The sequence below is a fragment of the Poecilia mexicana genome, unplaced genomic scaffold (genome assembly GCF_051168715.1).
Source record: "Poecilia mexicana isolate PSO_F unplaced genomic scaffold, ASM5116871v1 scaffold_7, whole genome shotgun sequence".
Taxonomy (NCBI): domain Eukaryota; kingdom Metazoa; phylum Chordata; class Actinopteri; order Cyprinodontiformes; family Poeciliidae; genus Poecilia; species Poecilia mexicana.
The window spans coordinates 23,661,598-23,676,090 of record NW_028263376.1 but is presented as its reverse complement, the minus strand read 5'-3'; the positions used below and the strand labels follow the sequence as shown (position 1 = coordinate 23,676,090).

At 39.7% G+C, this 14,493-nt stretch overlaps 1 protein-coding gene across 2 annotated transcripts in view; it reads left to right on the top strand.

The window, feature by feature from the left end:
• The window catches only part of zbtb46 (zinc finger and BTB domain containing 46), an 87,863-nt gene that overhangs the window by 55,632 nt on the left and 17,738 nt on the right, over positions 1–14,493 (top strand). For both annotated transcript variants that reach the window (XM_014998360.2, XM_088007288.1), the window contains exon 4: positions 5,764–6,045. In XM_014998360.2, the coding sequence (XP_014853846.1) occupies positions 5,764–6,045 (282 nt within the window). The remainder of the gene's footprint in view (positions 1–5,763; positions 6,046–14,493) is intronic.

Genomic DNA, 14,493 nt, shown 5'->3' with positions numbered 1-14,493 from the left:
GGATGAAAGGAGAAATTTAGTGAGACGGCCTCAAAAAGAATCTGAATCTTCTCACTTGAAACCAATTGAGAATTTATGGAAAGAACTGAAGATCAAACTGCACAAAGGAGGTAACAGTTGGTGTAAGAGAGCAAGTCAAAATCCCATTGATTTCATTTCGTTTTATTAAGTGTGCGTCACTGAGTGTTGCGGGATGTTTGGTGTGTATTTCATTTGAACGACTTCATCGTAAATATATCTACTGTAACATTAACTAGATTAATAGCTCTTCTCTCTGCTGTCTTTTGAAGTGTTAAAATGCGCATCCACAAACAGCCAGGCCACGAGTGTCTGTTTTTGTGGGAAAGTAGCAGATATGTGTGTGTGTTCGGGGGGCGGGGGGGGCCGATCCGTCAGCGGGTGTACTTTTGTTAAAATCGGAACTCTCTCGCCCGACAGCGTTCAGATCACATAATCAGAACAGAAGATCAGAGGTCAAACTAGGCCAGCTGACCTATTCCTCCCCTTTCAGGCCTTCCTCACCTCCTCTTTACTGCCTCAAAGTGTCTCACTGTAACAACACACCACCCCTGACACACACACACACACACACACACACACACACACACACACACATCAATGAGAAATACAGTGCAGCCTCCAACCACAGCATATAAAACTGCATCCTCTATCCATTAGCCATAACTCAGTATTCCTCACAACACGTATAAAGTACAGTCAAACGCACAGTTTTTATTCCGAGTCTCAGTCCTTTTTTTTTTTTCCACACTCAGCTCTGACATAGCTTACAGCGTCGCTCGCATTAACAAAGAGAACCACCATTTCTACATATTTGTCTCTCCTTTTTTTTTTTTTTTTTTTTTTTTTTAAAAAAAAAGGGGGTTTTATTTAGCATAAATGTGGAAGCCAAGGGTGCCCGGCTGCCATGGCAACCAAATTAAACGGAGGATCTCTTCAGAAAGCAGAAATCTAAATTATTCGGACTCTTTTATGAAGGGGAAAATGAAAATTCTTTCCACTGTACAGAAACTGCTTCAGTGTAAAAGCAGAAGAAAGGAGCTGAGAGCGGGAAGAAAATGATGAAGAAAACGTCTTTGTTTTTTTTTTTTGAGGGGGGGGGGATCTGACCATGTAGTTCAAAGGCATATCTCTTGCTATTGAAATTCATAGGTTGTCTCATGACACTGAGCATATTGTGCATGAAGGAATGATGTAACCGCAGTGTCTCTACAACACGAGATAAACCTATTGCGTTTGAAAGACGCCGCGTTTTGTGTGTCTGCAAATCCTCGATGAAAACCAAACCAGGCGCAGGAATGATGAAATCCATAGGATGGAAGCTCGGGATTAGTTGCGACTTGTTTCTGGTGCCGTAAATGATATTATCTGTCCGAGCAGAGGGCTGTTTAAGGATAACACCACCAGCACAGGCCAGTCAAAGCTCAATATTTAAGTGGGGATTACGGGACACATTATGATTAAGTGTTTTTAAAGACTGTTTGCATTTGGCTCAATTATCTTTTTTTCACTCTACCCCACGTCTTGGATGTGTGGGTATCTATTTATGGGTATACATCAATAAATTAGAATATCTTTGAAAAGTTCGTTTAAAGGCTGATATTTAGATTCATTCCAGTCATTTTTGATGATTGTGATTTACAGCTAATACAAAACAAATGTCTGTCCTCAAAATAATAGAATATTGCACCATGCCAATAAAAATATGTTTTTCTTCACACATATGTCCACTTACTGAAAGCATGTTCATGTACTGTACAGTGTATTCACTCGATACTTGGTTGGGGCTCCTTTAGTTTGCTCTGGTGTCCTTCTCTGGACAATACTCCATAGATTTGTTCAGTGTAGCTGAGGTGAGTTTGCTGTCCAGTAAAGCACAGTCATACCTTGGTCGTAACAGCATAAATTGGTCATTTTTGCAGTGTGTGCTGGTAAATTAATTCAGCATCTCCATCTTCTCATGAAGTGTTCTACAATATCTCAGTAGCTGGCCCTGCTGACTTTTCACATGAACCAAAACCAGCAGAGCCCTCGGCTCCCCAGTCATCTCCGACTCTAGAAACTTCATCTTGAGCCTCAATCAGTTTGGACTGTGTGCCTCTCCACTCTGCAACATTAAAAATGAATGAAAAATGGCAGCTGAGCAGCAGCCCGGTCCGTTTCCTCCTCAGGTTAAGGTGTTTGTGACATTGTCTGTGGTTCAGGAATATGTTTACACATTGAGCCCATGTCCTGTGTGTAGGGGCTCTTGGAGCATTGACTCCATGCTGTAGTCCACATCTTGTGATCGTCTATAAAACTCTTGAAAAATATATTTTTCACACTTTCCTTTCATTCAACTTCTCATTCAAACCTTTTGATACAGCACTCTGTGAACAGCCAGCTTCTTAAGTGACGACCTGTGATTGAAACCTACATGTATGTGATTAATCTAAACTAAATAACTCAAATAAGAGCTTTTTTTAATTGAAGCTCATCTGTATTCTTAAAAAAACAAAACATAAACTCTGCTGTACAACAGACCCCTTCCAGTCACTCTTATGTAAAATACCTGCAAATTTACACCTTCATTTTTTTTAAAACAAGTTTGACATTCCTGACGTGACCCATTTTCCATAAGACTAAATCGAGCGTCTCGCGATTGATTCATTGTTACTGTATGGCTGCGAGGAGGGCTGACATGTTCCATCTGTGGACGTTCGTCTTCCGAAGACGCGGGAAAGACTGGTCAGGGTTCATTTAGTCGTCCAATAAACAGATGAGTGGTGGGACACATGGGGGTCAGAGATGATGCTCTTTTCTCTGCCTCCTTCCCGTCTTCTCCCTCCAATTGTCATCCTCCCCTTGCTCTCTCTGTGTGTGTATTGTTGTTGTTGGCCAACAGCAGATCTATGTTATTGATTGACTCCTTTGGCTGCTGGGCTGCCCACTGAAGGAGGGGGCAGAGCTCTAATGAATTCCTGCACCTCGTGCCCCTTGCGCCAACCCCTACACCCCCTTCTTAATTAACTTTGTGTGTTTGTGTGGGTGTGAGTGCAGGTGGGATGGATTTGTGTGTGTGTGTGCTTGCGTGCGTGTGTGCGTGTGTGTGTGTGTGTGTGTGGATGCACGCAAGTATGTTTTTTTGTGCCTCCTCCCTAGCTATACTCCCCCGCTTTCTTCTCTCCCCTACATTTTTTTTTTTGCTTATCTGCCTTCTCTCTATTCCTCTGCTTTAGCTCTATATCTCTTTTTTTTCCTATCATCTGATGAGTCTGATAGTTGAATGGAGGAACAGACAACTTTATATGGATGTCACTCTTATTTGTCACAGCTCATCCTCTTCTTCCAGCCACTAAATCTAATTGTGATCTCAAGATTGCTCAAATCTGTGTACATGCATACAGAAAGGATATCCATCCTCAGGACTGATCTGAGTGTCATGAAAAATGTCTGGTGTGTGTGTGTATGTGTGTGAACACTGTAGACCCATCGGTATTCCAGACGTGCAGGGAAACTACTGTTTCTGTCACCTTGACCACCTTGATTCCCCCTGCAGTAGACAGCAGCTCTGAGCTGCACAGCAGACACTTTTGCCCGAGCTCGACGTAGTTGGAAGAGACACTTTCATTTTCTTCACTGCTCATTTCTGTTTTGCACGCTCCTTCATCAAACCGGTGTTTTCCTTCACTTTATTTATTCCTCATTTGCTGCAAGTGAAATTTCAATTGTCTGTTATGTGACAACCGCACATTTCAATTTATTTAAATGGGATTGTGTGTGATAGACCAGCAAAAAGTAATGCATAATTGTGCAGTCGAGAGAAAATCGCACAGGAGTTTTAGACTTGCTCTCCAATGAAAATCTAAAAAACAGCGGGAAGCATTTTTATTCAGCAGGCCAGCGTTAATACTTTGAAGAACCACCTTCTGCCACTATTGCAGCCGCAGGTCTTTTTGGGCTGTAATTCTCTAACAGCTTTACATATCTAAAGGTGGATATGTTTGCCCTTTTTCTACTCAAAAAAAAAAAAAAAAAATCTCAAGCTCAGTCGGATTGGAAGGAGAGCATCTGTGCACATCAGACCAAGTTTGCCACAGATTTTGAGTTGGATGTAAGTTTGAATTTTATTCTAACACACTGATGAAAATGTTCCATTTTAGCTCTGACTATCACTGCCTGAGTTCAAAGTGCTTCACAGCCTCTAGCAGGCTTTCTTCCAGCATTGTCCTGTATTTATACTCCCCTCAGGCTCCCATTCCCCACAGAATGATGCTGCTACCACCACCTTTTTCACTGCGTGGTTTCTCTACACTTAAATTTGTGCATTTACATCAGCATTTCGGTCTCCTGTTTCCATCTCTGTCCTAAGTATGGCAGCAAACATCAGTCAATGCCTTTCTTCTTGCTTCTCTTGCATGACTAATAGTTGTCCTTTTGACAGATTAACCCACCTGAACTGTGGATATTTGCACCTCCTTCAAAATAACTAAAGGTCTTTTGGCTGCTTCTCTAATTGCTGCTCTCTTTTCCCAGTTGGTAAATTTAGGTAAACAGTCATATCTTGGGATGCTTTTTTTTTTTTTTTTTTTCCTATTTCTATTTTCAGCAGGTGGACCCTGAAAGCAATTGTCTGAATTGGATTTTTTTTTACACAGAGGTATTGAATAAATGGTGCTGAACATAAAAGCACACCACACTTTTCAGACTTTTCTAAGTGCTTAAGTAGAGGGTAACTGGACTATATATATATATATATATTTGTTTTTTTTTTTTGCTGAAGGCATTTCACCTTTCATCCAAAACACTTCTTTAAAACCAAAAACGTTTGTGGTTGTAATGCTAAACACAATGGGGTATGTATACTTTTGCAAGTCACTGCATACCGGGATTTCTGAAGCTTTGTGTTGGGAGCAGTCACACATCATTATGCACCACCTCCCACCCCCTTTAAGGCAAATCTGCATTATCGCTCAGATGTCTGTGTTTGCTTTAGATGTAGACAATCTTTTCCTTCAAAGTCTCTAAGCTAGCGATGTGTCTTCTGTATTTTTCTCCCTCTAAGAGAAAGCAGCCTTGCATCAGGTAAATGTCAATTAGGAGACAGTGTATATCTGTAGATTTGTGTGTGCATGTGTGTTTGGTGCGCCGTTGTCTGACAGTCTTGTAGATCTACAGCGAAACGTCTACGGCTGACAGCGTCTCCCTGCTTTCAGTGACTCCGATAGTTAAATGCGCACATGCAGACGCAACAAACACACAAGCACGCTATGGCTGTGTCTGCCTTTTCTCTCTCCCTCTCTCTCTTACTGTCTCTTTATGATCTCCTTGTTTTTAGTGTTGACTGGTAATGATGAGATATGTTAGGGAGTCAAGCAGAGAGGGAGATGAATCAGAGCTGTGACGCTTTGGTACTTGCTTCTGAAACCTCTGTGTGTAAATGTTGATTTTTTTTTTTTTTTTTTGCATTTTGCACTTCAGTTGTTTCCATCATCAGGTCAAAGCCCTTAAACTGCCAAAGTGACAACTTCATGAGCACATTGTAAGAGTTTTGGGGGTTTTAACATGCCTTTTTCATCCGCTTTGTCAAGAGTGACAGGATTTTCAGCCTGTAGAGAAGCGTGTAATCCCTGAAATTAATTATCAGTGTTCTCTGGGAGACATCAAACGTTATTAAATTTCTTTTTCAGACACTAAAAACATTTTGAGTCACTGAGTCAGATGTGCATACTCATCCTTTACCTCCCTTTTTTTTTTCCCGTTCAGGGGCAGACGTGACCGAACCCAACAGCTCAGACAGCCGCGGCGAGCGCCTCGATTTCTTCCTCAAGCAGGAAGAGACTCTCGCCACAGAGTCGAGCTTCCTGGGCGCCAACGAATCGGAGGAGCCCAGCGGAGGGGCGGGAGGCGGAGGCATCTCATCCGTAGCCAATCTGAAGGCAGCGCTGATGAGTAAGAACAGCCTGCTGTCGCTGCGGGCTGAGATGATGGGAGATGATAACCCCTTGCTGTATGAGTACCTGCCCAAAGGAGGACACTCCCTGTCCTGTAAGTATCTATTTACAGAAGCTGTGCTCACACTGCTTGTTTCGCACATCTGAGACACGCCATCTAACTCACAGTATATGCATATGTCGATCCCCTAGATGCAGCATACAGTGCCTTGCACAATCCTTTAAATTTTACCTTTAAACTTTTTTTATCACATTACCAAAGTTTACTGTGACACTCCAAAACAAACTAGTGAGTACCTGTGGCATGCAAGGAAGAGAATACATGGTTTTCAACTTTTTTTTGCAAATAAAAACCTGAGAAATGTGGCATGCATATGTATTTATCCCCCTTTACTTTGACACTCCTAAATAAATTTTTACGTAAACAAATCACCCTAACGCTATCCCCACAGTGATACATTGTGGCAGCAGCATCATGACATGAGAATGCTTCTTTTTCCCCGGCAGAGATATTGAAGTTGTTTAGAAGGTAGATTGAGCTAAACACAAGTAACTCTTGGGAGGATTTAGGGGTGTGTTAACTTGTGAGTGCTGACTATAGGCATCTAAAGTTTTTTTTTTGTTTGTTTTTGGTTTTTTTATGTGAATGGATTTGTGTGCACATGTATGTTTGTTGGATATATACCTGTTGTGTATAAGTGCACATATATATTGGTTTATTAGGTTAAAGTTTTTTTTCTATTTCATTAACATATAACGTTCGCTTAGATAGACGTCCTTTCAGGATTGTAGTGTGGCCACCATCCAGAAGAGGGAACCACTGCTCATTTTTAAACGAAGCCAGCTGATGGTTGTAAGAGAAACAATCGTGGCAGAGGTATCCCACAGAGGAAGGTGAAACGGTCCAAAACGGAGTCGGGTGTGGAATTATTGTACTCCATTTAATGATGACATAGATGGCATTAAGCAAACAAACAAAAAAAAAACGTTTTAACATCATAACGACGTAGTACCAATGACCAGGGTCAATGGTAAGGGCTTTCTTGTTCATTTTTATCGTTTCTTTGAGAACAACAATAAGCGCCCGTTTAAAGGCGCACTATAACCAGAAGCCTGTTAGTGTTTTTGCATAATGTGCAATTACCAGTCCTCCCAGGGATATTTAAAGTTGTTTTTTATTTTTATAGTTTGTTTTTGAGTTAGTCCTTAACTTAAATTATAGTTTTCTTTGGGGATTAAATGTTTTACATATTCTATTCTTTTCCTCTTTTTTTCCCTATTCAACAACCTAATAGTTTCCTGTTTAAAAGTGTGTGGTGGGGAAAAAAAACCCACGTTTTTATTTATTCATTAAGTCATTATTTAATACAACTGAAACAATAAATTAAAATGGAATGATGTGCTTCTTAAAATATTAAAAAATTCATAATATTGCAAAAATGTTATGGAAAAAACCCTGATACAAGAGAAAACTCTTGAATGGTAACTGCAAAGTGTTGACTCAGGATGACTGAATCCAAATGCAAGAGACACTTTGCAAGGTTTTATGGAAGAAGAAAAAAAAGCAATTGAACACCATGTTCCTTTTCCTTTAATTGCTCCATTGTAACATGACAAAACAAAAAACAAATACAATTGACATGGTACTGTTGCAAGGCATTGTATGTAGCGGTTTCTGTCCTTAGTAGCACTAAATGACTATGAGCCAGTTTACTAGGTTAGACCTCAATGCATGTGTGTTTTTAATGTGTGCGTGTGTGTTCGCGTGTGTTTGTGTGTGTGATGCCATGGCTACTCGGCAGTGACTAAGTGAGAGAACATTTTGCAAGGCTCCCTCTCGCTGTCTCGAGAAAATTTTCTTTTTTTTTTTTTTTTCTGTGACAGTTTTTTTTTTTTTTTTGTAGCCAGTCGGTGGGTCTGCCACTGAACTTCACAGAGGCAAAATAAACCAGCAGAACAACCACTCAGACTGACATAAGCTCATATTGCTCCACTTAGCCACGTTAAAAAACACCAACTTTTGCATGCTTCCAAAAAAAAATCTTTCAAACACAAACATGTCTTTTGTTTTGATTCCAAAAAGTTGTTCTTGACAAATGTCCTTAAAATACATATTTTAATTTCATGTATGTCTACCACTTTAAATCTGATTTTTGCAGAGTTGTACAATAAGTTTATTTGTAGTTATTTTAGAATTTGCACAAAATGTTGTTGTTTTTTTGTCTTTAAATGTAAGGATCTACATTTAAATGCTGATACATCTGCATTTAAATGTTGATACATCTACAATGTAAATTGTATCAAGAAGCTTGATCTACATTCTATCAAGCTTCTTGGCAATTAGTCTCGTACTATCAGAAAGCTGGTTTATTTCCTTTTCAATGGGGTATTTGAAAGGAAAGCGCATTTGTGGGTTGAGCAGGAGAGTTCAGTTGGTGGTTTCCTTGGTAAATCCTCTTTGCCAATACAAATGAGTGAAGTTAGTGTGACAGTGTGATCATACGAGGAGTGGAGAGAATGGAATAGCATGTCCTCAACGCCATTAAACAGTTGTGGGATCATTCTGGGTGTGTTCTTTGTGACAGAGCGACACAAGTATGCCGGATGGCTTGTGGGAAATGCTGGTTGAAGAATAGGATACCATCCCACAACAGTTTGTGACCAAGCTAGTGATTAGCATGGGAAGGAGGTGCCAGGCTTTTGTCATTTTTATACGGTTTTCCCATGCATCGCTAAGACCCGTGTTTGCCACGTGGGTACGGTTGTAAATTACCAATAAGTCTCATTTCTACAAACTTGAATTCTTTAGCCAATAAATGATTGATGCCGGCAAAAAAAAATCTCTTTCTGTATTGAATGGTTTCAGTAATTATCACGATGCATTTTCAAATTAAATGACTTGTTTCTAAGATATAATTGGCTTAAATGCAAACTCAAAATACACATTAACAATAACTAGTGAGATTAAATTGTCAAACTGTGCACTAAATTCTCTTTAAAAATTTGAGTTAGTGAATTAATCATGCCAATGTCAGCTATAAAAATGTACAAATACCATTTAAAGTACTGTTTGCAAATGCATATATGTTTGACTACAATCAGAAAATAATGCAATCAAGTTCACACAATTGTTTGCAGCCTCTACTCCATCTTACAAAAATTCTTAAATCGTGATGCCGCACATTTAGCCTGTTAACCCTCATGTATTGACTGTCTTATTGAACTTTACATTTTCTGTTTCTCTATGAATTATTGAAGTCGTCTTTTTGCCTCGTTCTAAATTACACCAAACAAAAGTCAATAGCTGAATAAGCATTTTGGCATTGGCAGAGAGGATTTGGCAAGTTTTTTATGAATGCAGCCCACATAGTTAACTCCGCAGCCCGACTCACAAACGCGTCTTCCTCACCAAAGTCACACCATTTAGAAGGAAGAATAAACCTTTCCAACAGTCTAAAAATTATTACTGAAAAAACACTGAAACAAAAATAAAGTAATCAATCAAACACATTTTTCCTTTCTTCTTCTGCTTACTTTATATTTGCATTTGATTAGATGTTTTTCTTTTGTTTTGTTTTTGCACAATGTTTTAACTTTTCATACTGCATCAGTAATAACGTTGAATTTAGTTCCTTAAGTCATTGTTGACTAAACCGTTTTATATTTATCCGTGTTAATAATACATTCATGCCCTGCAGAACGAGTGTGTAATTTGTCTGTAACAAGAGATTTTCTGTATTTTCCCATTTTCTTTGCTACTCGTGGAGCGTGTTAAACTGTCAGTGTGTATGCGTGTGTGTGTGTGTGTGCGTGTGTGTGTGTGTGTGTGGGTGCATGGTAGTGTGAGCGTGTATTTGCTAGAGTCCAGGTCCGCGTGGGCACATTTTGTGAGCTCAACTTCTGGGTTTGTTTCTTTTGCTTTTACTGCCATGTAATTGGATCTTTTGTCCTGAGTTCTCCCTGTTTTTGTGAGTGGAAGAAAAGATGAGAAAGGGTACAACTCCGAGCCCAGTCACATCTATTGAGCTGAGCCCCACTCACCTAAGCCATAAAAGACAGGGCCAAGCCTGAATAGACCAAAACACACACTCGCCATCGTGCACGCTCGCGCGCTCGTGTCCCTTCGCATCACCTCTTTTGTGTGAGTGTTAAGTGTGTGGGATTGAGATGTTTCTGTTGGCTCACGGAGGAGAATCAGATGCTGTCGCAGCACAGACAGCCTCAGAAAACACAAGTAGAGGCTTTTGGATATGCTTTCAGACTTTACAGATACAGTCAGCCTTGACTATCTGAATAAAAGATTTGGAGAATTCTGAGAATGTTAATCATTTGTTCCCTGCATGGGAAAGTGTCCTGAATGAGCCCTGTATCTGTATTTCAGTTGTCACCAAAGAAACCTCAGGGAGGGTTTTTTGGTTAGCCAAATACTATTTTGTATTCACTACACAATAGGGGTTGGGGAAATGGGCTTGCTGAGATGGCCAACAGCCTCCCCTCCCACCCCAGGTCTGTCCCTGTGTCTAAATGAGGACAGAGGATAAACAAACACTGTACCTCAGATTACTGGGCGGAGGAGAAGTCTGCCTGCTTTGACAGATCACTGTTCCCATCGTTGCTCCCTCCCTCTTTCCATCCATTCGGCTCCATTCGCCCCTTCGCCTGTCTTCTCTTCTTCCGCCCCCGATGTACATCTCATCCCTCTCGTGCTGTTTCTCTCCTTCTTCCCCTCCATACATTTCTCCTTCACCCCACCTTAACACCCATTCCTTCCCATCCTGCATTTTCTCATTTTATTTTCTTCTGGCCCTTTCCCCCTCTTTTTACTTCGGCTGGGGAACATCAAAGCATGTTGCTGTAAAATCCTGGGAAAGTATTGATCTGGGCAGAGTGGAGGTACAGCAAGGTCACTTGCTCTGATTCAAGAGAGTCCAGGAAATTTTGCAAAAGGCCTTGATGCAGAGCTTCTGTTGCTCTTATTTTTTTTCCTGTTAAGTCACCTTCTTGTGTGGTTCATGCACTAAATATATACATAAACACACAAAATCTGACAAAAACAGTTTGTGTTGTTCCGCTTAATTCTTTCTAATCTGAGCCAGCCGCCACCTTGTTGACATTACATGGGATTCCGACACAAAGCCCCTTGTATTTACTATTCTTTGCATGGGACATGGACTAGATCCTCCTTGCATGTGGAATGCCAAAAATACAGTGGAACCGAACTGCATGTCAATCAGTCTCTAAAATCCAATTAGGATCATTGGGATTTAGCCCCACTACCCGTCTGTGTGTCAGGCAGTCAATGTCTAACAATGGATTGTGTCGGACCATCCCGGTGCACCTGTCCACACTGCCACTGTGTACAGGCTGCAAAGAACATCCAATTAACCGCCGAGATCATACTGACAATATTGAACTTTTCTATAAACTGTCAACTCTCATCATTTCACATCAACTTCTTCAAATTGACTCAGCACGGACAATGTTGCCTGTAAAAGCGGGCGCTTTCACAAAGACTTTCTGAATGTATTTTGGTGAACAAAATTTTGCTCCACCTTTTGAGTCGCACACAAACCGACAAGAGGAGCTGTAGTGTTTAGTTTTGATTCCACTAGGAAGAAATTGATTCTGAAAAGTCTTGGATGTGTTTTAAGTCCTGTGCCTTTTTATTTAAAGTTTTCAAAGGTTCTGGGACCTGACTCCAGTTACAGGAAGTCAGAATTGGTCAGAATAATTGCCTGAAACTATCTAGATTTGGGAAGGTTTCTCACCCATCTCAAACCCAAAATCCATTATAAAGTGTATGTGTCCCGCAATAAAGACTTTGTAAACATTTTAGTCATTAGCTTCTTATTTTCACTTTTCACAGCTTACATCTCACTTAATCAATTGCACTTATAATTATTTGGGAACACATTCACAGGCAGATATACATGAAAATATAGAGAAATAGATCCTCGTTGATTGGTATTTCTAACAGTTAGCCCACTTGTACAATAACTGAAAAAATTCAGTGTTGGGTGTAATATCACTCCATATCTGAGTTTCCACTTCCCAGGCAAATGATTCACAGCAAAAGTTCTTTATAACATTAGTAATGATAAGAGGTATTTTCTCAAAGCAAAGGTGAGAAAACGGTTTCGCCTTAATTTACAAAGAAGTGACAATATCCCAGTAAAGGTAACCCGAAGAGAACAAATATGCTTTTAGAAGAAATTGTACCTAACCTCTAGATATCACATTTAGAGAGATTTGATCCTTCCTTGTGTGAATTTAATTAAGACTAGTAATGCACAGTATAGTTTGCACAACTGATTCTAATTCACATAATTGTAGTATCTCGATTGTGATTGCCAGTTCTTTTCTATGGCCATTGTAATGAAAATTCAAAGGAGATCAAAACCCAGGTGGAGATGTTGCTCATCTGAAACACAAGTCTTGCTGCAGTCTAGTTACAATGGAAGTGTCCAAATTCTGGGGCTACAGGGATGTAGCCTGGGACAAAACATAAAAGCTACCCTTCGCATCTCACAGTTTGCTAAAGTTAGTGCTTGCTGACCCACATGAGGTAAAAATAAACACACTGGATTTAAGTAACTTACAGTAGTTAGTTTGCTGACTTGTTTTAATAATGAACACTTTACACAAAACCAAACTTATTACTTTGTGTGGTTGGTCCTCATTTTTCTGCTTCAGAGTTTAGAGCGTAGTGCTATGCTTTCAGTTAACTCTGATGTGTGGAGCTGTTGGTGCTCGGTTGATTATCCAAAGAGTGGTTTGAAATGTGGCAGCCTCTGCTCCATGGCTACTCAACATTCAAATGACTTTTGTTATCTGGGTTTTTGTTAAGATGCTTGAAAATAGAAACACAACGTTTCATTTCTGTGATTTATGCCATAATTTGATCCACCGTTGTGTTCTAAACAAAATCAAAAATCAGGTAACGGTAACAAATCTTTTAAAGTGCTCACATGAATGAAGTAGAAATTTGGTGAGTTGGAAAGTAGCATGACACCAGAACGGGAATGTACCTCCAAACTGCACAGTTTTTGTTACTTTGCGTTAATTTTCAAAACTCTGAAAGAGAATAAACTTTCAAAAGGGTCATTGCTAACAAGATGTCATTAAGCCTTTTTTCTACTAACAAACTTATGAAGTTTTAGGTAATTAGTTAGGATATTCAACTTAAGGGAGCTGCTTTTCTAAAGCTTAGAACCGTATAAGTCTTGACCCCATTTTAGTGGCAGATGGAGTAAAGGAAACAGGTTCTTACAAGGTCAGCTTGCTGCTTCAGCCTATAGTCACATGGAATAGATTTTTTTTTTGTTATGACCTCTATTTTCCATGCAGTAAGTCACTTTGGTATGATGACTATTCTTTAAAGCTTGCCAGATTTCTGAAAAATCGGAAATTTGTGAGAAATCCATCAGTCCTTTTTAAAAGAGCCCTCACACATGGTGAAGTTCAAAACAAAGTGATTAACACAAAGTTCAAACAGGAGGCATTGTCAAACAAATAGACAAGCACTATCTAGAGAAAAAAAAGTACTGATTACCTAAACTGGGTTAAAGGAAACAGTGATTGTTATGTTGATGGGCAGATGCTGGATGTAGACATAAAAATTAACCCCAAGATTATAAATAATGAACAAAGGGCAAAAATGAATGATGTGCTTAACAATAGTAAAATCCAAAGAAAATATATTTTTGCCCTCAAAAAAATGTCCTGAATACATTTCAACAAATGGAAAAGAGACCAGGGCATTGGCATGTCTCCTCCAAAATATTAACTTTATTGGCCATAAGCTGCTTTGTAGTTACCTTGCTTGTATACTTAGGCTAGTTATCCATTTACATGTCTATTTGTGCCAAGCTGTTACTCCTAATGTCGCTTGACTGATGTCTTGAGATATTGCTTTAATATTTACAAAAAATGTTCTTTCCTTGTGATGCCATCTGTTTAATGAAGCGTGCTTACAATAAAAATAAAAAATAAAAAAAACAGCACAACACTATGGGGTGCTGTGGTGGTACAGGGGTTAAGCACAGCCCACGTGTGGCCCATAACGCGGCTGTTGCAAGTTCGATTCCTGGCCTGGTGGCCCTTGCCACATGTCTTTCCCCCTCTCTCATTGCCCACTTTCCTGTCAATTCACTATCAAATAAAGGCCACTAGAGCCAATAAAGCCTTACAAAAAAATAAATAATTAAAAATCAACACAGCATAATGCTGCCACCCTCTTTTTTGTCACTTAGGATGGTGTTCTTCAGCTTCCAAAACTTCCTTTTTCTTCCAAATGTAATAATTGTCATAGTGGCCAAATACCAGAGGCCACAAATTAGAGGTGTCCATTATTGTGTGCCTTTGCAAGCTGAAATCTGTCTTTTTTTTATCTTGCTTTTGATATTATGACTTCTTTCCTCCCTGACTGAATTTTCAACCCATTTTGGTACAAAAGTCAATGTGTCATTGTGTATAATGACACCAACTTCAGCCAACCTTTTGCTTTTGTTCTGGGTTTTTAGATGCACATTTCACACCACAA